This window comes from Silurus aristotelis (assembly GCF_946808225.1).
Source record: "Silurus aristotelis genome assembly, chromosome: 4".
Taxonomy (NCBI): domain Eukaryota; kingdom Metazoa; phylum Chordata; class Actinopteri; order Siluriformes; family Siluridae; genus Silurus; species Silurus aristotelis.
Genome location: NC_139577.1, coordinates 20,560,323 through 20,586,511, shown reverse-complemented (window position 1 = coordinate 20,586,511; position 26,189 = coordinate 20,560,323). Strand labels below are relative to the sequence as shown.

Sequence of the window (26,189 nt, the reverse complement as noted above, 5' to 3'; positions counted from 1 at the left end):
TGTATGAGAATTTATGTAACATGTGACTGATTAAAACGTTAGTGCTCAAAATAAATATAAATGAAATATCATGGGGTCTGATATATATAAAAGAAAATGTCTCAAGCCCTCAAATGTCTTGGTAATTTTCTAGAGAAGGGATTGTCTGCTTTGCACATTTTCCTTAAGGGTTTCTTTTAGCGCTCCCCAGTGGCCATTGGGTTCCTGTGCATTATTAAAGCCAGGGTTTGATTACCTTTTTAGTATGGATTAGGGATAAGAATGGTCAGTTTATAGATTTAATTAAGTTTGTCTGTATATCAATTTCTCTAAAGCCAAGACTGCTTGCAACTATTTGTAAAAAAAGAATATGGTGAATTTCACACTGGTCACTGGTCACAGCGACGTCCATATTAAGTCAGATCTGTAAACAGGGAAGTAAATAGTTGACAGCGGCTTTTACCCATACATGACAAAAATTATTTTCTGGTTGTCTTTTTTCATGTAATTGCTCTTGTCTCACTGTTGGTGCATGAGTCACAGTCAAATTGGTCTATTTACTCACGTTTGGCCACTTCACTATGAACAAATAAATGATAAATAAAGGGGATTGTTAGTTATTAATTACATTCAAGGCAAAAATGATTCTTGTTTAGTCTAATTTGAGCAGGTAGAAAACCTAAGAGAGGTCGAAGAAAACCTTCCCAAGTATACATTCGACATATACATAACATTATTCAATTCAGTTCAATTTAACAATGGACATTGTCCCAAAGCAGCTTTACAGTGGTAAAGAGGTTAAACAATTTTAATGTATATGTTAATGCATATAAGTTTAGTGCCTTTAAGTTTGTCTCTAAGCTTATTAGAGACAAACTTAAAGGCACTAAACTTATATGCATTAACATATACATTAAAATTGTTTAAGCCTTTGGTGACAGTGGTAAGGAAAAAAGTTCGAGAGGAACCAGACTCCAGAGGTAGCCCATCCTCATCTAAGTGACACTGAACATCCATTGATTATAGTTCCAAAATTGTTGAGGTTATCAGCTGTTCACTGATGGAGACTTGAGTGTCAAACTGTTCATGGTGATTGTAGTCCTAAGCCATTATAGAAGACTGTTTATATTATCACAGTCCAAGTTCATCTTCATGGTTTTTGTGTTTAACCTTCCACAGTAACCTCATTGATCTATAAATTGTATATTCTGCACTTTCCTCAGCATTAATATAAATATTATAGTAAAATAATATTTAGCCTATAGACTCAGACTATAATTTAAGCAATATCACACATGTGGAGTGCTTAGGTGAAGTACTATGATGTGCTGAAGCAAGTAGTACCATTAGAAAAGCCAACCTGTCCTGAGGTCAATAAAGACATAGTTTGATGAGTCTTGACCTCAAACTTACTGAACAACTTTAGGATCAATTGGGGCATTAATTGTGAGCCAGACCTTCTCATCCATCATCAGTAAATGACCCCAGATATGCTCTTTTGCCTGAATGGTCACAAATTCACACAGACCAATTCTCAAAATCTTGTAGAAAGCCATTCCAGAACATTGGCTTCTGTTACAGCTGCAACATAAGCGGACAATTCCATATTTTTGGAATCACTCGTTCTTATGCAAATAGGTCTTACATAACCTAGAAATGTGTTTGTGGTCATTGTCCTGTGGGAAAATAAATTAAGTGCAAAGCAGATTGGATGGCATGTTGCTGCAAAAGGCTGTCGTAGCCATGCTGGTTAAATGTGCCCTCAATTAAGACTAAATCATCATCAGAATCAGCAGCAATGCACCGCCACATCTTAGACCTCCTCTATGTTTTACAGAAGAAACCACAAATTCAGGAATCATCTGTTCACCCTAAAATGTCTAAGAAAGACACAGCAGTTATAGCCACATTTGGACCAGACCAAAGCACAGTTTTCCACTGATCTAATTTCCAAGTTGTTAATAAGTCCTTGTTTCCACCATCAGTGTCTGACCCCACACATGCTTTTTTGCATGAATTGCCACAAATTCACACAAGTTCTTAAAATTGTGTAGGAAGCCTTTCCAGGAGAGTGGCTGCTTTTACAGCTGCAACATAAGTGGGAAATGTAATGGGATGTGCAGTAAGCACATTAGTCCAATAATAACGACATTTTGTTCTTTCAGCTCTGAATGTATCATATTCAGCCTGTCATCATATGGGCGTATGCAACGTTCCATAAATGGGCGGTGTATGCTAATATATGAACCAATGACCGTTATTTGTGAGTCAAGCCACGCCCACACGGCGTCATTGCGATTTGCATTGACACGTAACTGGGATACGCCGATATCCGGGAAGTAAACATTTCACAGAGACTGCATGAGAGATGGACCGCATCGTATCAGATACAGAAACCGATGATTATGAGCAGCCTTTGCTTGAACGGAAAAATGACGACGTAAAAAGAGGTGAATAGTTGGTGTATGTGCGCATGCGTATTCTGATTTCAGCAGCGGCAGAAATCCAAAACAATAGATCCCTCATGATGTTTGTTTTGCAAGCCATAAAGAACCAGGAGTAGTCTCAGGCTTATGTTCAAATGCTGTGAGTGTTGTGAATGTGTGTGTTACAGGCCACAGGCCACGCCATTATGGACCGTTGTTATGTTTTTTATTTTATTTATGGGACTACGGGACTTTTAGCTAGCTCGCTATTGTTAGCTGTATTAGTCACGTGGTCTCTTGAGCCGCACTCACTTTGAGCGAACCGGCTGAACTTTTTATTCATGTTACATATCTTACATCCTGGCTTTGACCCAGTCATTAGGTGCATGGCATCGGCTATGCTATTTTAATCCATGTGTCATTTTAAACATCTACAACCTGGTGGGACTGCAACATTTTATTATAATAGAGCATCTTTAGAAGTCAGCTGACCTCGTCATGACGTCATTCAGTGCCATGTGATAAGCAGGTTGCTTGGTCAACCGAATTAATGCCAGGCTCATCCACCACCGCCCTGTCATGAGAAAACATCTTTATGCTGAAATGTGTTTGCATACCACCATTTAATCTGCATTGTAAACATTGTGCAAGAATAACTTTAAAATCAAGGTGTGACTTGCTTTGGAGATAGACATGTTGGTCAACTACCGACTTATCCACACTGCTCACAAGTTATCCGTTTGTATGCCATTGTGTACTTGTTCAGAAAGATTTTTTTGTTGTTGTTTTTATAGCTCCTGTCCTATGCTCTTCACGCTATGGCCTGGCTTTACTGTCCTGTTATGGCTTCTTTGTGGCATACGCACTGCGGGTGAATCTCAGTGTGGCCATGGTGGATATGCTGAGAAACAGTAGCAGCAGTACCAATGTCAGTGGTTCTGTGTGCCCACGGCATGCCAGTCCGGCACGGCCCATACACAATCATACAGTAAGAGCAGATCAGTTTACCATAATACCTGTATTATTACTTTCTATGAAGATATTTAACACTTCTTGGTTTTGGCGCTTTAAAAAGGAGTGGCCAAATCCATGAAAATAGAGTTTCATAACAAAAAAAACGCATACATATATATATATATATATATATATATATATATATATATATATATATATATATATATATATATATATATATATGCATATATATTTACTACTTCTGCACTCAGAGTGTTTAAATTTTTTTTTATTAGATTGATATTAGATTTGTATACTCATACATGTTTAATTATTAATGAAGGGACTATTGTCCAATTCTGTGGCTATAGAATAGATGTTTCACCAACAAGCAGAAAAATAATATATCCCTACTGTGATTTCTGCTTCTTATTTGCTCACGATTCCTTTCATATACAGTGCAAGTGAAAAGAGAATGCATCTTAAGTGGTAGATAGAGCTTTAAAATAGCCTAATGCTGGATAGCAAACTCAACACAAACTATTTTTCCACAAACATTCCTGAAAAAGCTGCACATTTGCACAATACATAAGAATACACTGACACTCTAAACGAGTAAGGTGTGTAACAGTACACATATCTGTAACAAAATGTATCATTACAGGGCTTTCAGTTCAGTACACATGTGTAGTGAATGCAATCCTTTTTATGTGTGAAACATAGTTCTGAATTCCCACAGAAAAGTATTAAGTGGGGGACCACAAGTTTGATTATTTCCGCCTTGCACTTTAAGTGCCTTAATTGTTATTACATTTGAAAACATACAATACCTGGGATATAAAAAAGAAATTAGAGTAAGTGCAGTGTTACTGTGGCTACTCACCGGATAATTTATATGTTCTTAATGTCTTAATATGAAATATAAAATTTTAAACACATACACACTTACATAAACACCTGTATTACCCAAATAGGGTCTAACAAATGTAAACTATTTAATGGAATATGTCATCATTTTATACATTTTTCTATTTATTTAATTGCATGTAATCAGTCTAATTTTGTACCAAAAGTATTAAATTTGTATGACTTTGATTTATTCTATTTTATTTTTTATAAAATATAAAATATATTATTTTATATATTATTTAGACATTTCTTAAGAAATTTTATTTCAAATTGTTTCAAAAATGTAAACTGGTTATGTTGACAAATGTTAGTAATAATACATTGCTTTAATAAATAAAAAAAAAAGACAAGAAATTTTTTTTGCATTTCTGCCCAAAAACTGTACTGAATCATGCATTTAATGTACCATTACACCTCTAGTCTAAATGCAAACTCTGGATTAAATATTCCCTCTGAAATGTAGAACCACACATTGATTTCAAAGATGTCATTAGTATGGGTTTATTTTTCTAACAAATACCATTTTAATTTGTGATCAATGCTTTTTCCTTTTTCCGACACTATACGATAAGCTTCCTGACTGACATACAATCATGTCACATTGCTGATACATCTTGCATCCTTTGCAGTTTTTTATCAAAATTTTGTTTCACACTCAGACTTGATGCTTATGAGGCAGGTGTATATGTCTATAACCAGTCATCTAGAGTAGGATTAGCAGACGAATAATAAAAATGACACCTTGTATGTGAGCTGATACTCAGACGATATTTGACTTTTCCAGGCCAGTGTTTATGACTGGGACTCAGAGACTCAGGGCTGGATCTTGGGCTCCTTTTTTTATGGCTACATCGTCACGCAGATACCAGGTGGCTACGTGGCACGCAAATATGGTGCCAAGTGGCTGCTGGGTTTCGGCATCCTGGGAACTGTGATTTTCACTCTGCTGACGCCTGTGGCTGCAGACCTAGGAGCTGGTTATCTCATTGCAGTCAGGGTACTGGAGGGTATAGGAGAGGTAAGTGTTCATATTTTTAATGTGTGTATATAAAGTTTGGCTTGAAGTTTGCACTGAAATTATTATAATGCTGTACATTTCATGGGCTGTCAGGGAGTGACATTTCCTGCTATGCATGCTATGTGGGCTTCCTGGGCTCCACCCTTGGAGAGGAGTCGACTGCTTACTATCTCTTATGCAGGTAGAACTAGATTTGTTTACTTGTGTGTATATATAGTAATGTATTCTGTGATAGAATTGGGAAAAAAAATCTTTCTTTTTCTTTTTTTGCTCTTTTTATTTTAGGAGCCCAGCTTGGCACGGTAGTTGCTCTTCCCCTATCTGGTCAGATATGTTTCTATCTGGATTGGACATATGTGTTCTATATATTTGGTAAGGTAAAGGTGTTTGTTTATATATATATATATATATATACACATACATACATACCGTAATTTCCGGACTATAAAGCGCATCCATATATAAGCCTCACCCACTGAATTTTACAAATATTTTTATTTTATACACGTTACACACAGTGTAACGGGTGAAATATGTTGCGCTTCCTTTAGGAGCATAGCAATATTTTGGGAATAGCATGCCACTGCATTTTTGACGGTATTACTGCGTGTGTTCAAGACGAGGATTATGTCATTCTTTTCTGATGCTGATTTCTAAGTTTATTTGTCTTACACTTAACGCTGTTGCCAAGAAAAATAAAAAAGCACGAGTTTTTGTAACCTGTCTGTGCTTATATGATTTCTGTTGCAACTGGAGTAGCGCGCTATCCCATGACCCAGACTCAACGCGTTACAACGCCTTGTATATAATATATATATATATATATATATATATATATATATATGTGTGTGTTTTGTTGCAGGGGCTATTGGGCTACTCTGGTTTTTCCTGTGGGCTTTACTGGTCAGTAACAATCCCGACACACACAGAAGGATATCAGAGATTGAGAAGACCTACATAAAAGCTTCATTAAAAAAGGAGGTGAGCATTATATTTTAAGTACGTCAACTGCTATTCTATCAGAAGTCATTAATGAATAAATTGACCAAAAGTGAACTTATATTTATTTGTTTTTCTGTGAAGCTGTCTCCAACTTCAGCCCACATCCCCTGGCTATCCATTTTTACATCTTTTCCATTATGGGCCATAGTTGTTGCACACTTCTCCTACAACTGGACATTTTACACATTGCTGACTCTCTTACCCACCTACATGAATGACATTCTGGGCTTCAGCATTAAGGAGGTTAGTTCATCTCAAGGCTTTGACTTATACATATATGGCTTTTGTTCCATTTTGGATGTTTTATAAATTGCACTCAAGTATGCTATGTAGTGTATGTTGTACAGCATGAACAATGGATTCTTCTCATTAGGAAAAGTGCTGTGATTTTCCTGTAGAATGGGATGCTTTCTGCTCTGCCATACTTGGGCTGCTGGCTGCTGTCTATGGGAGGAGGCCAGTTAGCTGACTACTTGAGGGAGACCTGCCTTTTCCGCACTGTGTCTGTGCGCAAGGCCTTCACTATAATTGGTGAGCAATCGAACAGATAAAAAAAAAAACATGGCATTTCAACTAGCATGGAAAAACCTTTTTTTTCTTTTTTTCTTCTTTTTTTTTTTTTTTTTTTTTTTTGATGAAGGGTGGGGGATACTGTGTTCAGAAATGTGAATGATGTGAATTCAGAAACTGCTCTGTCATGGAATGTCGAAATTACTTGCCCTGCAGGAGTACTGATAAGAGTTTCAAGCATTATGTGTGTGTGTTTAGGTATGGTGGGACCAGCTGTGTTCCTGGTGGCAGCAGGATACACTGACTGCAACTACACTCTGGCTGTTGTTTTTCTCACTGTCTCCTCAAGTCTGGGAGGCTTTTCAGCATCTGGCTTTAACATCAATCATCTTGACATTGCACCATCGTAAGATGATTTTTTTTTTCTTGTATGTTCCTTTTAAAGTCTTTTAACAAGCAATGGTAATTCATCATTACTTCCTGAAAAATCATAAAATTTCAAAAGTCTGGAATGAGTAACAAATGAGGTATACATAAAATACCTGTGTATATAAAAACCCAAACACAAAATGTATTTTCTAGTATTTTTGTGATCTGTTTATAATAAAAATGATGTCTGTGTGCCTCAAGTTTTGATCACAGCTCCAAGATGCACAGTAAACAGCAAAGGATGACTTGTACTAGCATTCTAAATGCAGTGCCTCTGTATTTGCAGCAAATTAGATTTTAAAACTGTAAATTCTCGTATTATATTCTGTCCATAGGTATGCTGGAATATTGCTAGGAATCACAAACACATTTGCAACTATACCTGGCATGGTGGGTCCTGTGATTGCGAGATCATTGACCAAATCTGTAAGTTTGTTTATTGTTGTATTTTCCATATCTTTATAGTTCTTCTTATAATAATATAGTTGTTCTATTAGTTTTATCTTTTTGTTTAACTTTTGGTTCAGACTTATAAGAGAACTATTAGGCTTATTAAACTATTAGAGAACAACAGTATATCATTTGCAATTGTAACAGCTAAGTAACAAAATAAACAATTTGCCCATGTGCATTGTTCATAAACCGGTTCTCAAGGCCCTCCGAAACTTCACAAGTTTAAATACAACTAAAATAAGTCATTTCATACATTATACAAAACAACTGCAGAACCCTCTCTACATTGAAATCCTGAGAGTTCAAAGGTGTCCAATTTGAAATGGAACAGGATTGTGTTTGGAAATCTCCCCGCAGCTACTCGCGTAACTCATCAGTGTTTTCTGGATAATTACTGATTTGAGTTCAATATCGACTTTACTTGTAAATGATTATGACATGAGTCCTACAAGGAAATTTTTTCATATATCCTTAAGAATTCGACTGTCAATAATGCTCACATTTACTGTCACGAAACAAACTGCATGCAGCATTTACATGCAGCATATCAACATGGTGTCAGGATGTCAGGAACCAATGAGAATACAATGATGTATACTTAATTCAGTATTTATTACTTATAACATATGTTCTTCCTACATGTTTTCCCAGCCACAGTAGCACAGGCTTTTTTTTGTGCTTGAAATTGTTTTAACATATTTCCATTTTTCTCTGGCTTTTTGAACACACTTTGTATGTCTACACTGCATAATGTGTTAATGTGCCTTTCTGATTTCAGAACACTATTGCTGATTGGCGAACAGTCTTCTTTATCTCAGCGGGGATAAATCTGTTCGGTGCTGTTTTCTACACTTTGTTTGGAAAAGGTACAATACAGCCCTGGGCTGTCCAGAGAGTAAATATAGAATAAAACAATCTCTTATAGGACTGAAGAACACTATGGCATGAAGAATTCATGGGATGGATTCATATGATTCTGTTTGAAGATTTGAGCACTGCTGATTAAATGAAACTGGTTTTGTTAAACAACTGGATGAATGTTCTCTAATAACAAATTTTATAGGAGATTCAGTTGGGTTTTTTTGTTGCTTATTCACAGTGTTTTTCATGTCTAAATAGTTTTAAAGCATCTTGTTTATTTTAGGGAGCCAATATTTCCACATTACATACGTCTTCAACCAGTCAGAAATATCATACATTTAAATTCTTGGTACATTTACTTTTGGTTAATTCTACCTGCTTAGTAAACCTTGGTCTGTCTTAAAACCAGAGGTGGCAAATAGGGCAGAGGTGATCTTTATCTGTTCCACAAACATTAATCCTCCTAAAGCCTTTTTCAAAACTCCTTTACTATGTACCGTTTTAAGTGGCCAATGGTTTGAAAAATATTGCCGTTTGAAAGAAATATGCCAATGATCCACAGCCTTGCTTTCTTTTCTAGATGTTGCACAATCATGGGGCAGGTCAGAATTTCCCAACTTAACTTCCAAAGACTTATTATTCCGTCTAGTGGTCAAAATCTGAACTGCAACAAAGTGCAAGCACCAATAGTTTACATTTACATTTATGGCATTTAGCAGATGCCCTTGTCCAGAGCGACGTACAAAAGTGCTTTAAGTCTCCATCAGTGAATAAATCTACTCTGGTACGCTAGATTACAACATAAGATAAATCAGCCTACCCAGGATTTTATTTTATTTTTTGGTAAATGACAACGCAAACCTGGAAAAGTGTTAGTTTAAGTGTTTTAGGAAGAGAAAGGTCTTTACCTGTCATTTGAAGATAGCCAGGGACTCCGCTGTTTGGTCATCTAGGGGAAGTTTGAGTTGAGTTTTAATTTTTTAGCACCACGTCCACCAGGCATGTCGAGATCCTAGCGGAAGCTGTGGTATATAAGGGAGGGAAGAGAAGATAAGTTGAGTGTCATCAGCATAGCAGTGATAAGAAAACTTGTGTAAGGATATGACTTCACCAAGTGAGTGAGTATAGAGGGAGAAAAGGAGAGGACTAAGTACTGAGCCTTGTGGGACACCAGTGGACAGTCTGCGTAGGGCAAATGTAGACCCTCTCCATGTTACCTGGTATGAGCGACCTTCCAGGTAGAAAGCAAACATTCCCATGCTGCTCCATGGATACTGAGGCTCCTTAGGGTAGACAAGAAAGTCTTATGGTTGACTGTGTTGAATGCTTCTAAAAGGTCTAGTAGGATGAGTACAGATGACAGCTTGACTGATCAAGCAGTATGTAGTTTCTCAGTGACAGCTAAAAGGGCCGTCTCTGTGGAATGTGCCGCTTTGAAGCCAGATTGGTTTGAATCTTAGAGCTTGTTCTGTGAGAGATTTAACAGTTGGTTAAAATAATGATGAAGGAATGATGTTCCTGTGCTCGCTCCTTCAGCACTTTCTGTATGGGAGGATCGTTAAGAGCACTGGCAGAATATTTTTAAACTAGCCAGTCTGAAAACCATTAGATCTTATTTTATAATGCTCAGTTCATAATTAAATCTGAAATAGTACAGACTGTGTGTCCTTGATGTTCTGAATCATTTTATTGGAAAGGGAATTTTTTTTAAAGGGAAATATGGCATGGATTATATCTGAACATGAACAATTTGTCTACATCATGGAGACCTTGTTCCCAACACAGTGTTAGGGTGAAAGGTGAACGTGAGATGCTGTGAAATGACATTCCGAATGACTGTATGATGTCGACTCTCAACTGCTCAATACAGGAATTCACTAGATTGTCACACTGGTAATGTGTGATAGCCCTGTGATTTTATTTGTTAATCATGTTGTCCTGCCTACAAAATCTATAATTCCTATAAATTCTTTTAGAGTATAATACAAATATTTTAGAGCATTCAATATTCCATCTAGATTTAAGTTAACATAAAATACAGAGGTGCCAACGTCTACTGTTAATGTGGCAAATAAAATCTGCAGAAGCTGTAGAAGCTGCTTATTTTGAATTGTACAGTCAGTACAGTTTCTTTGCACACATCGGGGGGAAAAGCTGCCATGTCTAAAGACTATGGTTTTGTTAATAAAATTCTGTTTAGTCTTTTTTGGTTATTCAAGTTTACTTATTATGTTGGCGCATTTGTACATTTAAAAGGTTCAGTGTCTGCAAAAATTCCGCTTTAGTCGCACAGGTTTGATATCAGCAGTGACTGATTACACTGTACGTGCAAAATTTTGTTGTTTGTATATTTATGTTCAATTTATAATTGATCTGTTTAGAATGACTGTTCGGTTATTTCTTTTATTGAAAATCATTAAAATGAAACTGAATCTCATTTCTCTTTTACTGGGAGAAGATAAAACCTCGTATAAAGCAATTCTAGTAGCTACATAACTTTTGCAGTTTTTGTATTTTTTTTGTATTGTGCCTTACTTTCATTGTAACTCATCATAAACATGACCCACTTTTTCTTTGTTTAGGTATAATGAATTATATGAGAAGGTATAATTGCTTGGTTTTTTGGTTGTTTTTTTTTTTAATAATTTTTTGTATACACTGCACTTTTTGTAGCCAATTGTAATCTATTGTTTTACTGAAGTCAGATACCTCAGGAATGGAAATGGATAAGAAGGTAAGGATGGAACCCCTTATGTAAAAAGAGCATTTGTCCCAACGTATTTTGCTACATAGCTGAAGTATTGTGTATTGCTGTGTCAATTCAGCATTTACCAGTGAGAAGTCTTGCATTTGCTTAGTTTTCCCTGACCATATATACATCATGTTCAATTAAAATGCATTTATCTTATACTGTTTGGATATTCCTTTTTATTTTGTGGAGAGTAAATAAATTGGTTCTAGGTCTAATATTAAGAACATTTAAAATAACATTGCAATAGCATGGGCTATTCATGAATGGCTTGTTTTAACTGTTGTGTGTTCAATTAGCTAACAAGCCCATTGTGTTATTTTAAACAGACATTTCTTAATAAAGAATAGGCAGTCTTGGACTAGTCATATGGGATCACAAGGCTAAGGCTATGTGTTTGAAAAAAAATATTACTGCTATATTTTTTTTAACTATGAATTTAAATATATTAGGATTTCTGTTTTATTTTCCAGTAGTCTGGATGGACCAACATACTGTATTGAACAAACAAACAAATTAGACAGTAATTAACTACTGTCACTATGTAGGGCTACATATGATAGCATAAGTAAGTTAATTTGGTACAGCTATAACAATAAAAGATTTTGATAATTTCATATAGTCTTCCTTAGTATGGACAGATTTGGGAAAAATAAATAGAGGTATGGTAATGAAGCTACATATAAAGTGTTCATAAATTATAAGATTTATTAAATGCGTTGCAACATTGCACAGGATAAAAAATAAAAAAAAACAATAAAAAAAAAAGATCCACGCCAAGCTGCAAAATGTACACTAAATAAATCTCAGCATATTAAGTAGTAGAACTAATTCCTTTCTATTAATGTTTGGTGCAGTATCTATTACACTCCTAAAATCCACTGTAGTCTCAGATTCCTGTAATGCCTGATAGAAGTCTGAGATGTTTTTCTGAGCTGCGGTCCCCTCGGCTCTAATCAGTCTGACAATCGTCTCTGACACCTCTCATTAATACGGCATTTCCTGTGACTGATGTAGTGTTTTTCTCTTCTGCTTTTACTCACACAATTCTGTGTAAACCCTAAACCATTGTCCCTTGGGTTTACACCAAAGAGAAAAATGAAAGTGAAAATCCCAGGGGTTCATTAGTTTTTGAAATACTTAATAGCTGTCTGGAACCAACAAACAGCTATTAAGTGTTTGATTTTACTTGATATGATTTTATGAATTGAGTGTGAGTGTAAGTGTACAGATTATTATAATTATAATGGTTTAAATTGTAGGTTAATAGATACTACATTTATGGCATTTGATAGATGCCCTTAACCAGACATATTAATATCATTACCTCATTTACTGTATCAACTGAGCAGTTGAGCAGCTTAAGGGCCCAGCAATGGCTGCCTGGTATGACCATTCATTCAGAAGTTCAGTGATACTGGATGCTATTGATAAAGGGGTTACAACCACTCTGTGTTTATAACAAGCCATCATTGAACAGTTTCTATTGAGTTTTTATTGAGTTAGAAATAGAAATAAATGTATCAACCTGTACATTTATTTATGGCCTGAGTCCTACCACAAAGCCAACATTTTCTGTAACATTAGTGTGGATATTTCACTAAGAAATCTTCCAACATTACAATAATCAATAATCTTCAACAACAATCAATTTATAAAATTATAATAAGCTCCATTCTTCATAGGAAAAGTCTTCCCATAAGATTTTGGAGCATAGAGCAGCGTTGAAGCAGTGGTCTTTATGGCACTTGCTTTGTGCACAGGCGCATTGTCATACTTGAGCATGTTTAAGGCCTTGAGTTTCAGGGAAAGTAAAAGGTAATGTTATTTAATGCAAATGCAAAAGACATTTGTGGGCTTCCACCTTTGTGGCAGCGGTTGGGAAAGATCTGTCTACTGGTTTGATGGTCAGGTTTCCACATACAGGTAGTCGACAGGGAACGACAGACCGGTCGTAAGTAGAGTAGGCTATATGTACAGAACTGTGAAATGATACCGGAAGCTGGTACGCACTGTCGTAGCCGCGGCTAGCTATTGTGGTCGTAAGTTGAATATGTCGTAGGTCGAAAACTACCTGTACTAAATGAAGCAAAGATGGAGATACACTTGTGGTGGTGGCCAACATCAGAAAGACGTTCATTTTCAGTGTAGAGTTTTCATATTTTTTATATAATATTGTGATGGGTGCATTTAGTAGTGTTTCATCTATAAAAATGTTCCTGTGAGAGAAAATAAAGAACTATTTATAAGTTCAAGCTGTTTATCCTAATGCGTGTGCAATTAACAGGCACATCCTATAATGCTGATCCAAATGACACGTATTTATTTATATTGAATATAAACTTCTTATTGACAGACAATTGATGCTGTATATGCAATAAAACCAAAGTAAAACTGACTGCATTTTTTTATAAACGCAAGAGACTGTGAGCGATGAAGTGCGCAGTCGCGCTGTTTTGGAATATAAAGCAGCTCAGAGCGCCTCAGTGTGTCAGTGTGTGAGGTTCAGTCCCAGCCGTGTTACAGCAGCACAGGTACTGTATCTCCTCCATTACACACACACACACACACACTACAGATATATTTTAATCTGCGTCGTTATGTAATTCGAATAGCGATGTTTTCTATTAGATATTTTTGAAGTGATGCTGGGGATTAGACGCTGCGTTAGAGGCAGTGTGTCAGGATGAGGGAACATGGCGGCGACTGCAGTGAGGAGCTTTTGCTGTTAAATCTTCCAGACATGACACTGACCTCCCTCTGTGTCTGCGCGCGTGTGTGTGTGTGTGTGTGTGTGGAAGAACATTCCAGCTCTATAGTCATTTATAATTATTAATCATCAGGCAAATTAGGTTTCCCTTTCTGTTAGAATCAACTCTCAAGGTTATTGGGTAACCATGGTAATGTACCCAAGATAATACATGTAAGAAGAATCTATGTTGAAAAAGTTTAGGATGGCATTTAAACTGCCAGCAGGAAATATTTATTCTGTATTTTGAACCCCACCTCATTACATTATTCTGCATCAACACCTATATCTGAACCAGTTCCTAATACCTACATATAACATAACACCTTATGGAATGTGAGTGAGAAATATTACAGTTTAATAGAGAGGATGGGAGCTAGAATACATTGTGGTGGTATATTTTAGTATTTTATTCTTTAAATCTCAAATGGCTGCTCAGAATCCTGCTTACAAAATGGAGGTCTGTTGGATCCTTGGTAATGGGAAGTACCGAAGGAAAAAACACTCATGCAGTTGCATCAGCCAGTTGCTCTTGAGACGGGCTATATGACACCAAGAAAAATTTGCAAATGGCCAGAGCAGAACAGGGTGTGTAAGTGTATAATGAGCAGAGACTGGAGGTCGAAGCGCTTGTGTGCACCTTACTGCATGTCGGTTTGGTGTCGGATATCATGCTTGTGGTTGTGCTGAAGGAAGGTTCTATTATTGTGACAATTTAGAGAGAAATCGAACGGTGAAGGGGGAAAATTTTTTTTTAACCTGCCATCTACTGTTTGACTTCAATCCAGAAATTAGATTCAAGTTGTTGAAATGAATTACAGACAAGCAGTTGGTGTGTATTTTGCTTCTGCCCTTGTCCATGGTGCTGTAAATGTAGAGTATATTGAACTAGAGATAGAACTTAGTATAGCTGTGCTAACTGTCTGGCATATACAACTACTTTATTATATGCTTCTTTGACTTTCAGTTTGATCCCATTGTTTATTTGTTTTGTTGTTTTTCTGTTACACTGTATGAGGCAGGCCTCCTAGCAGCTTTGTCACATTCAGTGTGTAACCAATCATGGGAAAGGAGAAGCTCCACATCAACATTGTGGTCATTGGCCATGTTGACTCTGGCAAATCCACTACAACTGGCCACCTCATCTACAAGTGTGGTGGAATTGACAAGAGAACCATCGAGAAGTTTGAGAAAGAGGCTGCTGAGGTACCGCTGTTACAAAAGTTTTTGACCTTGACATTTAAAGCATTAAAATTTCTTTTTTTTAATGCAGACATGAAACTGTTTCTCCACATATGATTTTACATTACAATCTAAATTGTTTTAGATGGGTAAGGGATCCTTTAAGTATGCCTGGGTGTTGGATAAGCTGAAGGCAGAGCGAGAGCGTGGCATCACCATTGACATTTCCCTGTGGAAATTCGAAACCAGCAAGTACTATGTCACAATCATTGATGCTCCTGGGCATAGGGACTTCATCAAAAACATGATTACTGGAACCTCCCAGGTCAGTCATCAGAGCAATACAATATTAATGATTGATTTCTTGTTTTTGTGCTTTGCCATATGCACTATAGCTTTAAATGTAAATACAATAAGATATAGTTAAATATGAGCGCTCTGTGTTTGTATAAATAAAACCTGCCCATTTTTATTTAGGTTTTTACTTTATTAAGATAATGTAAGCACTTGGGATTTTTTTTCCCCGTTATTAAATAACATTTTAATGCAAGTAGTTAAACATGATGGGGCATGCTTTTATACAGAAACAGGGTTGTGTGATGTGATTATGGCTCAGCATAAAGTCAAGTGCTGTTGGATTACTTTCCTATTATAGCATTTACTAAAGTTTTATTCCCTTCATACCACAGTTTGACCTGATATTGTCTTGTTATTGTCTTTATAGTAGTTGTGATAATTGTTCCAGGCTCTATTATTAGTACCTTCTACTAAAGTTATGTAATTGAAATGGCTGCAGCCACTTAATATAAATAATAATAACAACAACAACAACAACAGTTGTTGGTCTAAGGACTGTCATATGAAGCAAAAACCTACTGATCATTACAAAATGTTAAAACTCAAGAAACATTCATTACATACTAAAACATTTATTTACAAAAAATCATGGTGTCCACCATACAAGTAAATATGTTATTATAGAGTTATTATAGGGGTCACCACAGCAGATCATCTGTCTCCATACCTATAAAATTTCACTTTCACTCTTGCAGATACCCTGCTATCACAAATTACTCCTGCAACTCTTCTCCACCCTGCCTGCACTCTTTTCTTCACTTCTCTAACACACTCTCTATTACGTTGCACTGTTGACCCCCAGGCACCTTCTCCACCTCTTCTTCCTGCAACCGCACCACTCCACTGCCCTCTCTCTCATTCACACACATGTACTCTGTCTTAACCTTAACCTATCTGCTGGCAATATTGTCAGCTGTTGTTAGAGAAAATAAACAGTTTCAGTTTCAGGTTTAAGACTTGCTCTGGGATTTTAAATATATATATATAAAACCAATGTGAATTTGGGTGATGCTAGCAGTTTTGAAATAAAGTTTTTTTTTTGTGTGCTCCAGGCAGACTGTGCTGTCCTGATAGTAGCAGCTGGTGTCGGTGAGTTCGAAGCTGGTATCTCAAAGAACGGTCAAACCAGGGAGCATGCTCTCCTGGCCTATACATTGGGTGTGAAACAGCTCATCGTGGGTGTTAATAAGATGGATTCCACTGAGCCCAACTACAGCCAGAAGCGCTATGAGGAAATTGTAAAAGAAGTCAGCACTTATATTAAGAAGATTGGCTACAACCCTGAAACTGTGGCATTTGTTCCTATTTCTGGGTGGAACGGTGATAACATGTTAGAGGCCAGCCCCAATGTACGTGACATCATAGCTGGCAAAAAAAACCCAAAAAAAACAACTACTACTATTATTTGGACAAATCCTCTTAAGATGCATTGATATTTATAGTAATCCTGAGACTAATATTGATTGTCTCATTTCTGTAGATGAATTGGTTTAAAGGCTGGAAGATCACCCGTAAGGATGGCAGTGTGTCAGGAACTACTCTCCTGGAAGCTCTGGATGCCATCCAGTCTCCAACCCGTCCCACCGATAAACCGCTTCGTCTGCCTCTGCAGGATGTCTACAAAATTGGAGGTGATGCTTTGTAAAAAACAGTATTTATTATCAGGCAAAAAAATATGTACACTGTTAATTACAGACTACAGACCATCTATCATCTAAAACAGGAGTCTTCAACTAAAAATCCTTGAGGTCCAGTAAATGTACCCTCCTCGCCAGCTGAGGTCGGGACAATTATATACCCAAAAACATGAATTGATGATGAATACATAAAAGGAAAATGAATACATAAAAGGAAAAGCTAAAGTGCTTTGGTTTCTGCTGAACTGAGATTACAGATCATAAGTAATGAACGCATACCTCTTTCTTTCGGCTTCTCCCATTAGGGGTCGCCACAGCGGATCATCCACATGTTTGATTTGGCACATGTTTTTACGCTGGATGCCCCTTTCTAACACAACCCTCCGCATTTATCCCGGCTTGGGACCCTCACTAAGAGTGGCTGGGGTTGGATCCCTGACTGGGGATTGAACCCGGGCCGCAGCGGTGAGAGCGCCACATCCTAACCACTAGACCACCAGGGGACCTTAATGAACGCATACCTCACTGGTTAAAAAAAAAAAAAAAAAAACAGAAAACGGAAATCTGATCACATTTTAACTTCACACGTATTGTCTTTACCGAACTAAATGTATCTAATGTTTAACATTGCTCTCTTCTATACGTCATGTTGCATTGATAAAATATCAACAGCAATAATATCATTCAGAAACACAAACACCATCCTTTTTTCCTTATTTTTGGGAACGCCATTGTTTTTCATTTACTGAAAGTTTCATCTTTTGCACATTTCTCTCTGCTGTCTTCACTGCACGCTCAACTGCACGTCTGATCGTAGAAACAGTGAGCATAGTAACTGTAGTAGTGACCCGTGGCACCGTAGGACCCAAACAGCTCTACTGAGCCCACCTTGATGTCCTTAAAACATATTTGGATTTATTAGAAAATAGCATTTGGCGTATATTAATTTGATTATGTGTAAAGGATTCGCTGTCCGGATTCGGACTGGAGTCCGCCAGTAGGCGACCCCTGATCTAAAATTTGAGATGGAGTTTGCTTAAAATTTTGCTTAGGTATTGGAACTGTCCCTGTGGGTCGGGTGGAGACCGGCATTCTAAAGCCAGGGATGGTGGTGACTTTTGCACCTGTTAATATAACTACCGAGGTGAAGTCTGTGGAGATGCACCACGAGGCTCTGTCTGAAGCCCTGCCAGGGGACAACGTGGGCTTCAACATCAAAAATGTCTCGGTGAAGGATATCCGCCGTGGGAATGTTGCTGGGGACAGTAAGAATGATCCACCGCAGGAGGCAGCTAGCTTCACTGCTCAAGTATGCTCAATTTATGCTGCTTCTAATCTTCTTTAAAGCTATACAATGTAAATATATTTGGTGTACCCTTCTAGCGCTGTTGAGTTGCAGATGGTCACAATGTCTGTTATAATTGTGTACATCAGGTGATCATCCTGAACCACCCTGGACAGATCAGTGCCGGTTATGCCCCAGTGCTGGACTGCCACACTGCACATATCGCCTGCAAATTTGCTGAACTCAAAGAGAAGATTGACCGCCGCTCTGGAAAGAAACTTGAGGATAACCCCAAGAGCCTCAAGTCTGGGGATGCCGCCATTGTAGACATGATTCCTGGAAAACCCATGTGTGTGGAGAGCTTCTCAGAGTATCCTCCTCTTGGTGAGTGATTGTGTACAAGATTGCAATTTGTTACGGGTTGTTGATGCAGTTAAACCGGTAATAATTCAGATCAGTTTAACAAGAGAAAATTCTGGGACCGTGCTGTGTTTATTTTACAGGGCGCTTTGCTGTGCGTGACATGCGTCAGACCGTGGCAGTTGGAGTGATCAAGGGAGTCGAGAAAAAGGCTCCAACTGGTGGAAAGGTCACCAAATCTGCTCAAAAGGCACAGAAGGCAAAATGAATTTTGTGTTGCACTGCTAACTCCAGTGTCGCATACAACAGAACAGAGGTCCCCCAAATCTACCCGATTGGCTGCTTAAACTCCATAGTCATAGATTGGTTAATCGTTCCAATGCATCGTAAATCTATCAGAAGGAAAAAAAAAAATCTATATATACAGTATATATACCAAGACAGGTTGTTTGACTTAAATGTATTCAATTAGAGTAATTTGTAATATTAGATTCTTACTATTGGAATGTGACCTTTTTTTTTGGGTTTTGACCATTCACACTATTATGCGAAATTACTACTCTTGAGAGGAAATGTTACCATGACCTCTCCTACTCTGGAGGGCAGTTTTACTTTAGTTCTTACACGATTGTCCTGCTTTTAGTGTTTGTTCGCAGATAAATGTGTTTTTAGGTTTTGCTGCTTTTAGTAACTTAAATTATGTTACTTCCTGGTCTTTCTGACTATTTAAGCTTTAAAGCAATTGGAAAATAATCAATCTTTCCACATCAGAACATTATGGCACTTTTCATGGCACTTGAAGCACTTGGCGTGAAGCTGGTTTTGCACAGGCACTTATTAACTTTAATTGGTTTGAGCATCTGCACCTTACTATCTTACTTGTCCTATATAATCAATCAGGCCATATTAAAGATTCTGCAATGAAGTCTTTTTGAGTCTCTCTTCTTTAAAATTCAAATTTCTGACTGGTTTCACTTAAACAGCATATTAATGTTAACTTTTTTTTTTTTGCTTTTAAGAACAGACATGACATTTATACAATAAAAATATTTTGCACTATGACATTGTGTAAAGTAAAATGCCAAAATTGTAATCAATGACAGACAGACAGACAGATAGACAGACAGACAGATCTAGCGAAAGACTACATAGAGGGTTTAAAAAGATCTGTATTTATTTGATATGTAATTTTGATCAACATGGTTTGATCAATTCTATTTCATTAATTTTCTGGAAACTCTATGGATTACTCAAAAATCTGTAAGACTTTTGGTTCTGAGCCAAGAATTCCCTCCACCATAACAGGAGGTAAGCAGGGGATGGACAATCAAAGAAGAGTTCAGTGGGGTTTTTTTTTGGCTGGAATAAAGAAAACCTGTGATCATTCTCACTGAGATCTTTTCATTTTAATTCAACTTTAATGCATTAGAGATTGGTTAACACTTTATATACACAAACATAAGCAATAGGATTGGTAGTATGAAACATGGCTTTATTTTTTTTTTTTCTGTCAGTCTGTTTACATTATCTTACTGCAATTTATAAATATTTGTCTTCCTAATTCTCTAATGATATTTCAGTGGTAAGTGTGTAATAACGCATGCAAAATCTTACCAAAAGCCATACAGATCTCTAAAACCTGGTGGGCAAGTTGGTGTGTTTACCAACTTCTAATGATGTTAACTAAAGTTGCTTCAGTATGTTTACAAATTGAGCAATGGTATGAAAGGTATCTCGTCTGGAGACAGTGGGCAGAGCAGGGAACCCAGAGCCCAAGGATGCACTCCACCTTAGCTGAGCATTTCCAGAACAATTATGTTTGTGCACTTAATAACTGCTCTTGAAACTCTTCTCATTTTCCTGTAAGACCAGATACCTTCCAACGACCACTGCCTTTTTCTTTACAATCTGTTACTCACAGAAGACTTATCAAGGAAATTGCACAGATTGAGTTATTTGACAATGTTAATGTGTTTGATTTTGACTACAGATAATGCATTTTTTTTTTTATTGTGTAAATGTTTGAGTAGATTTCTCTGGGTTTGGTTTTGTCTGCTATTTTTGCTAGACTCAAGGTATTATACCATGTTGTTGGTTAGTTGGACAAGGGAAAGCTAAATGTTAATCATATTTTTTGAATACATAATACATTAATTAATTCTACTTTTTAATACGTTGTGTGTAGATTTTACTTGAAATGCTTGTCCCAGATTTAAATCCATACACTGACCCTATTCAGAGGCAGTGTTTCATTAAATAAGAATAAAATAATTCCCCCACTTTTAGACTCTAGATGGCACCAGAATGCCGTCCATATAAACCGTATAAGACTGTAGTTCTGGAAATAAGATTTTCCTATATATATTTTGCAGTCAGATGTAAGAGTCTTGTCCAACAGTCTCGAAACGTATTTAGATTCTCGTCAATAAACTGAGGATGTCTGGATTTTTGAATTGTTGTATAAAATACATGGGGATTTTCCACCCAGCTTGTAATTAGTGAGAGGATCCTGCAGTAATAGTGTAGTTTTTTGTCTGATGTACAAAACTGTAATTTAGCACATCCCACTGATAATCGTATTTTAAACCCTGTGCAATAGCAAAAGAAAGTTTTACACACAAAATCCACATGTAGAGGAAAATAACCTGACACACCCTTAGACAACACAGACTTTTGGAACATTTAGAGTTCCCATGCTGCACTTTAAGCACAGTTTACACCTAGAATGAAATTGCTAGCAATGAGTTGTGTGCTATAATAGTGTATGGCGGAGGAGTTTTTTGATTGAAATGTTAAACATTCTGCATACATACTAATCAGTCCTAAGTAAGGGGTTTAATACTAAGGACATACTAATACTCATTCCTAAACTACAGTATATTTACCCCTCACCCACATCCTCTGACGTCAAGGTTGCTTTATAAGCGACAGTTTCGCTTCAGTCCAGTCTTTTACGCACGGCTGCTGCAGCCAAGAACACGCAATGAGCGCCAGAGTAAACTCGCGCAAAGTCCGGGATGAGACTCCAGGTGCATCTCACCCTAAAAGTCCTCGATCTACACAGAGAAAGAACGCACCGAGGAATGATGAGCAGGAAAAGGAAAAAGCAAGCTGCTCTTTAAAGCTGGCGGAAAGCCAAAAGGTCTGTTCAAGGAACTCTTCAAGGGATGCTAACCCTACTGGACTACCACTAACACCCAAAGCAGCAAAAGGTGGCGAGAAGAAAGTAGCTTCTCGCTGCTTAACATCGAGAGACACCGAGGAGAATCCGAGCAAAGATCTCCAGGGTGCTCCGGAAAAGGCAAAGAAAAACCAAAGACCGGAGTCAGCCAAAGCGAGCTATGCTTCAAAGTTTCAGGAAAATCAAAAGTCCATTCCGAGGAAATCTTCAATGTATATCAAATCTAAAGAAGAGGCCCAACCAACCAAAACTGCAAAAAATGTCGAAAAGAAAGCAGCCACTCTTTCCTCAGCGAGTAAAGGCTGCACTGTCGACCACAATCCGAATAAAGTGCTCCAGGCTGCTCTGGAAAAGTTGAAGGTAAAGAAAAGCCAGAGATCAGAATCAGCCAAGTGCGTCAACGACATACAGACTAAAGTCACCGAGCATCTGAAACGGCACCTGGACTGGTGCAAAGACATCAACGTTCTGAAGACAGGAAGTTACTATGAAAACGTGAAGGTAAGTGAACTCTTTGGAAAGTTCAACACCACCGATAGCGCATTGATCTTCATCAACATGAATGTTAACAATGTCTAACTTTTTTTGTTCAGATCTGCGAGCCTGATGAGTTTGATGTCATGATGACTGTTCGTGTGGAGAGGGTGACCCTCCAGCCTTTTTCAGAAAACGGGGCTTTCTATAGAGTAGAAATGAAACGACACACCCAAAGACACCCTTTAGACCAGTTTGTCAACAAAGAAAATAACATCATGGCCAGCAAAATGCTTACAGACTTTCGTGAGACAGTGAAAGGAGCTGTGGAGGCACTACCGTGTAAGCATTTTTTTTTTAATGAGTAACAACTGATTGGAGTAATTTAAATACATAATAAACTTGTGTTTGTGCTGTAGATGATGTTCAAGTGGAGAGGAAGAAGCCCGGCTGTCCAGCTGTAACCTTGCTCGTGAAGGAGAAGGAAAAAAACATTCATATCGATTTTGTTCTTGGTCTGGAGGTCCCGTCAAGTTGGCCTGAGTTCACACTGGATGGCTTCAGCATTGAAAACTGGCTCAGCAAGAAAGTGAAGGTGGACCAGCGGCGGAAACCGTTTTATTTGGTGCCTAAATACGAGGGAAGAGGCAATGCAGAGCAGGATGGAGTAATGGCTAAAGGTAAACACAAGCCACAAATATTGTCTTAAAGCCAAGTCTTAATCTTTCTGGACTTTACAAGAAGTACAGGGATTCTGCAGGCTGAAACACCTTGTCCAGCTTAGTTTTTTTTTTTTTTTTTTAGCACTTTAAACAGTGGACATTCTCACAAAAGAGATTTAAATCGATTAAGAATATAATTAACATTTGAAATTAACAGTTATATCTACACTTTTTATTCCAAGCTGGGGTGGTCGGTGGAGAAGAAAATTCCATTAGATGATATGAGGAACAAAGCAGAAAAATAAATTGTGCGATTATAAATAAATACCTTCGCTAAATAGTGTGTACCATATGACCAAAAAGAACAATTGTGTGAGCAAGAGAGTGATGAGACTAGGTTGAGCTAAAACGATTTCATCAGCAACTCAAATAAGCATTCATTATACCCATGCAGAGTAGAAAGTAGGAATTTACAGCACATTAAAATAGGTGGTGGATAAGCTAGAACAGAATAAAAGACGGAATCAGGTTCGACATAATTTTTCATCAACAACATTTTGTTTACATTTTTGCTACTCTTTACAACAGGATTACTGGTGGAGCTATTTTGTGTATTTGTCTTGCACTGTCCTGTATTGTCTTTGCACCAGGTTGCACACATGCACTTTATGTGGCGAGGACACTTACTAGTCCTCGGCCCTGGTTTTTCTGTGATGATTGTTGTATGTAGCATCAGGGTTCTGGAGGAACATTGTTTCATTCCACTGTGTACTGCATCAGCTATTAATGATTGAAATGACAATAAAAGCTTCTTGACTTCTTGAATCAGTCAGTTAAGAAAATTAACCAAGGGCACAGATTCACCCGAACTTGGCAATTTAACACTGTTATATGTAAACTCTAGTAACACTTTGTCTCCGATGTTTGATTATCTTGATGTATGTTTATAGACTTGCCTTGTTAACTTTTTTCTGTTGTGGGCAGGCTTGATGCTGAACTAAAAAGTAAATGTTTTGTTTGTTGTGCGCAGACACTTGGCGAATTTCGTTCTCCCATGTGGAGAAATACATCCTGAAAAACCACGGCAACAGTAAAACCTGCTGTGAAGGAGAACAGAAATGCTGCAGGTAAGAGCGCACACATGCCATTTCACCACACCTAAAACATCCTTTCTTTTCACTCGCACACAAACACACACACATACACACACACACACGTCACGCATTCCACAGAAGGCATTGTGCAGTGTTACTTTCAGTCGTCCTTTTAAAAAAACAATCTATCTTTTGGTTTCGGGATTGTAGTTTTGTATAAAAAAGGTTTAAGCAGATGCTTTCTCGAGGCGGCCAACTTTGTATCAGTAACGAAAGAGGTGTCACTCCGATATTCAGGGAACTAACAAGCATTTCATGTGAAATAAATAAATAATAAAAAAAATCAAGTTTTTCCACAGTTAAATGAAACTAGTGCACTTGGGCAGGTCTATAATAAGGATTCTTTTTGTCTTAGTTTCCCCTCCCTCTGCCATCTGAAGGTCTAAACCACATCCTCTGTTCCAAATTACAATGATCCTTCCTGAATGTACCAATGGGAAAAAAAAACCTTAACCCAGAGAGGATCAAAGTAAAAAAAATAAACATACCATTTCAAAATTATGGACATTAAGTTGTTTCCTCTTTGCTGCTGTAACAGACTCCTTTTTAATATATATTTTTTAAACAGTTAGGACAATAGTTGTGGGGATATTTTAATTTAAATGTATCCTTAAAGTATTAAGCACCGTGTTCTGTTTTTACCACCCAGTTCTTTTCCACTCGATCCCCAACAAACATTTGCTGCAAAATGTGTTAGATTGTGAAAGTAAATGTTAGTGCTATGAAAACAGACATTGCGGTTGTTACTTATAATGTTGTCACAATGGTGTTATAATGAAATGTTCACAGATCTTTGGTTATATAGTGTATATGATTGGTTTTGAAACATTAAAAGTAAAAAAAAAAACTAGTGTCCACTTCAGACTACATACTTTTTTTTTTTTTTTTTTGCAATGTACAGAAAGCAGTGTCTGAAACTTCTGAAATACCTTTTGCAACGGCTGGAGGAGAAGCATCCGGAGGAGATGGATGAGCTCTGCTCATATCACGCTAAGACGACACTTCTTCATGCCTGTGCTGCCAGAGTTAAGGACAGTATGTGGGCATTCAGTGAGCTCAGCCACTGCTTCCAGGAACTACTCAAGGACTTTGAGCAAAACCTGAGGGCCTGTAAACTTCCCAACTTCTTCATCCCCTCCCAAAATCTGCTGAGTGGTATCAGCAAGAAAAAATCCAAATTCATAGCAGACCTCATTGAAAACCAACGTAACAATGGGTTTCCTATATTGTGTTAAAATTTTACATAAAAAAAATAAATAAATTAATAAATCAGTGGATATACCCATATTTATTTGAAACTTAAGTCGTCTACTTATTCCTTTCCAAAAACTGTTGTTGTGTGACATCGAAGACCTGAGGTACACTATATAGACAGAACTACTGGGGCTTTTAATATTTCCAGCTGTGTGATTTTTCCCTTAACTGTTCCCACATAGTTTGAGGAACACAATTATATGGATGTCTTTGTAAAGAGGTATTTGGATGCTGTAGCTAAAACTTTCCCTCCACTCCCAAAATCTTTTCCAGCATGACAATGCTCCTGTGCACAAAGCTGGCTCCATGTAGATATGATTTACAGGGGCTGGCATGGGAGATCTGGAGTGGCCTGCTCTAGAGCTCTTACCTCAACCCTGCTGAACACCTTTGGGATAAATTAAAATACTGACTATACCCCAGGCCTCCTCACCATACATCACTGCCTGACTACTAACACCTTGTGGCTAAATTAACACAATCCTCACAACCACACTCCAAAATCTAGTGGTTTAAGATTAAAAACAGATGATTAAGATTATTATATATATATATATATATATATATATATATATATATATATATATATATACACACACACACA

At 37.4% G+C, this 26,189-nt stretch overlaps 3 protein-coding genes across 4 annotated transcripts; all 3 read left to right on the top strand.

Annotated features, from left to right (window-relative positions):
* Positions 1 to 2,244: 2,244 nt before the first annotated feature.
* Positions 2,245 to 11,449, top strand: slc17a5 (solute carrier family 17 member 5). 2 transcript variants are annotated; one of them, XM_083539239.1, is made up of 11 exons: positions 2,245 to 2,429; positions 3,200 to 3,393; positions 5,053 to 5,286; positions 5,380 to 5,467; positions 5,572 to 5,658; positions 6,149 to 6,267; positions 6,370 to 6,531; positions 6,687 to 6,819; positions 7,057 to 7,204; positions 7,563 to 7,653; positions 8,459 to 11,449. In XM_083539239.1, exons 1-11 carry the CDS (start codon positions 2,348 to 2,350, stop codon positions 8,588 to 8,590), a joined length of 1,470 nt encoding a protein of 489 aa, XP_083395365.1. In that variant the 5' UTR covers positions 2,245 to 2,347; the 3' UTR covers positions 8,591 to 11,449. The 2 variants fall into 2 exon arrangements, with proteins under 2 accessions (XP_083395365.1, XP_083395366.1); XM_083539240.1 differs by lacking the exon at positions 2,245 to 2,429 and adding an exon at positions 2,462 to 2,565.
* A 2,251-nt stretch (positions 11,450 to 13,700) lies between these two features.
* eef1a1a (eukaryotic translation elongation factor 1 alpha 1a) lies at positions 13,701 to 19,782 on the top strand. Its single transcript, XM_083539763.1, has 8 exons — positions 13,701 to 13,824; positions 15,062 to 15,245; positions 15,367 to 15,546; positions 16,631 to 16,927; positions 17,059 to 17,209; positions 18,268 to 18,524; positions 18,650 to 18,884; positions 19,004 to 19,782. The coding sequence occupies exons 2-8, from the start codon at positions 15,102 to 15,104 to the stop codon at positions 19,126 to 19,128; spliced, it is 1,389 nt and encodes a 462-aa protein (XP_083395889.1). The 5' UTR covers positions 13,701 to 13,824; positions 15,062 to 15,101; the 3' UTR covers positions 19,129 to 19,782.
* Positions 19,783 to 21,794: 2,012 nt separating this feature from the next.
* cgasa (cyclic GMP-AMP synthase a) lies at positions 21,795 to 25,634 on the top strand. Its single transcript, XM_083539473.1, has 5 exons — positions 21,795 to 22,542; positions 22,635 to 22,857; positions 22,935 to 23,195; positions 24,208 to 24,304; positions 25,233 to 25,634. Exons 1-5 carry the CDS (start codon positions 21,844 to 21,846, stop codon positions 25,564 to 25,566), a joined length of 1,614 nt encoding a protein of 537 aa, XP_083395599.1. The 5' UTR covers positions 21,795 to 21,843; the 3' UTR covers positions 25,567 to 25,634.
* The last annotated feature ends 555 nt before the right edge of the window (positions 25,635 to 26,189 follow it).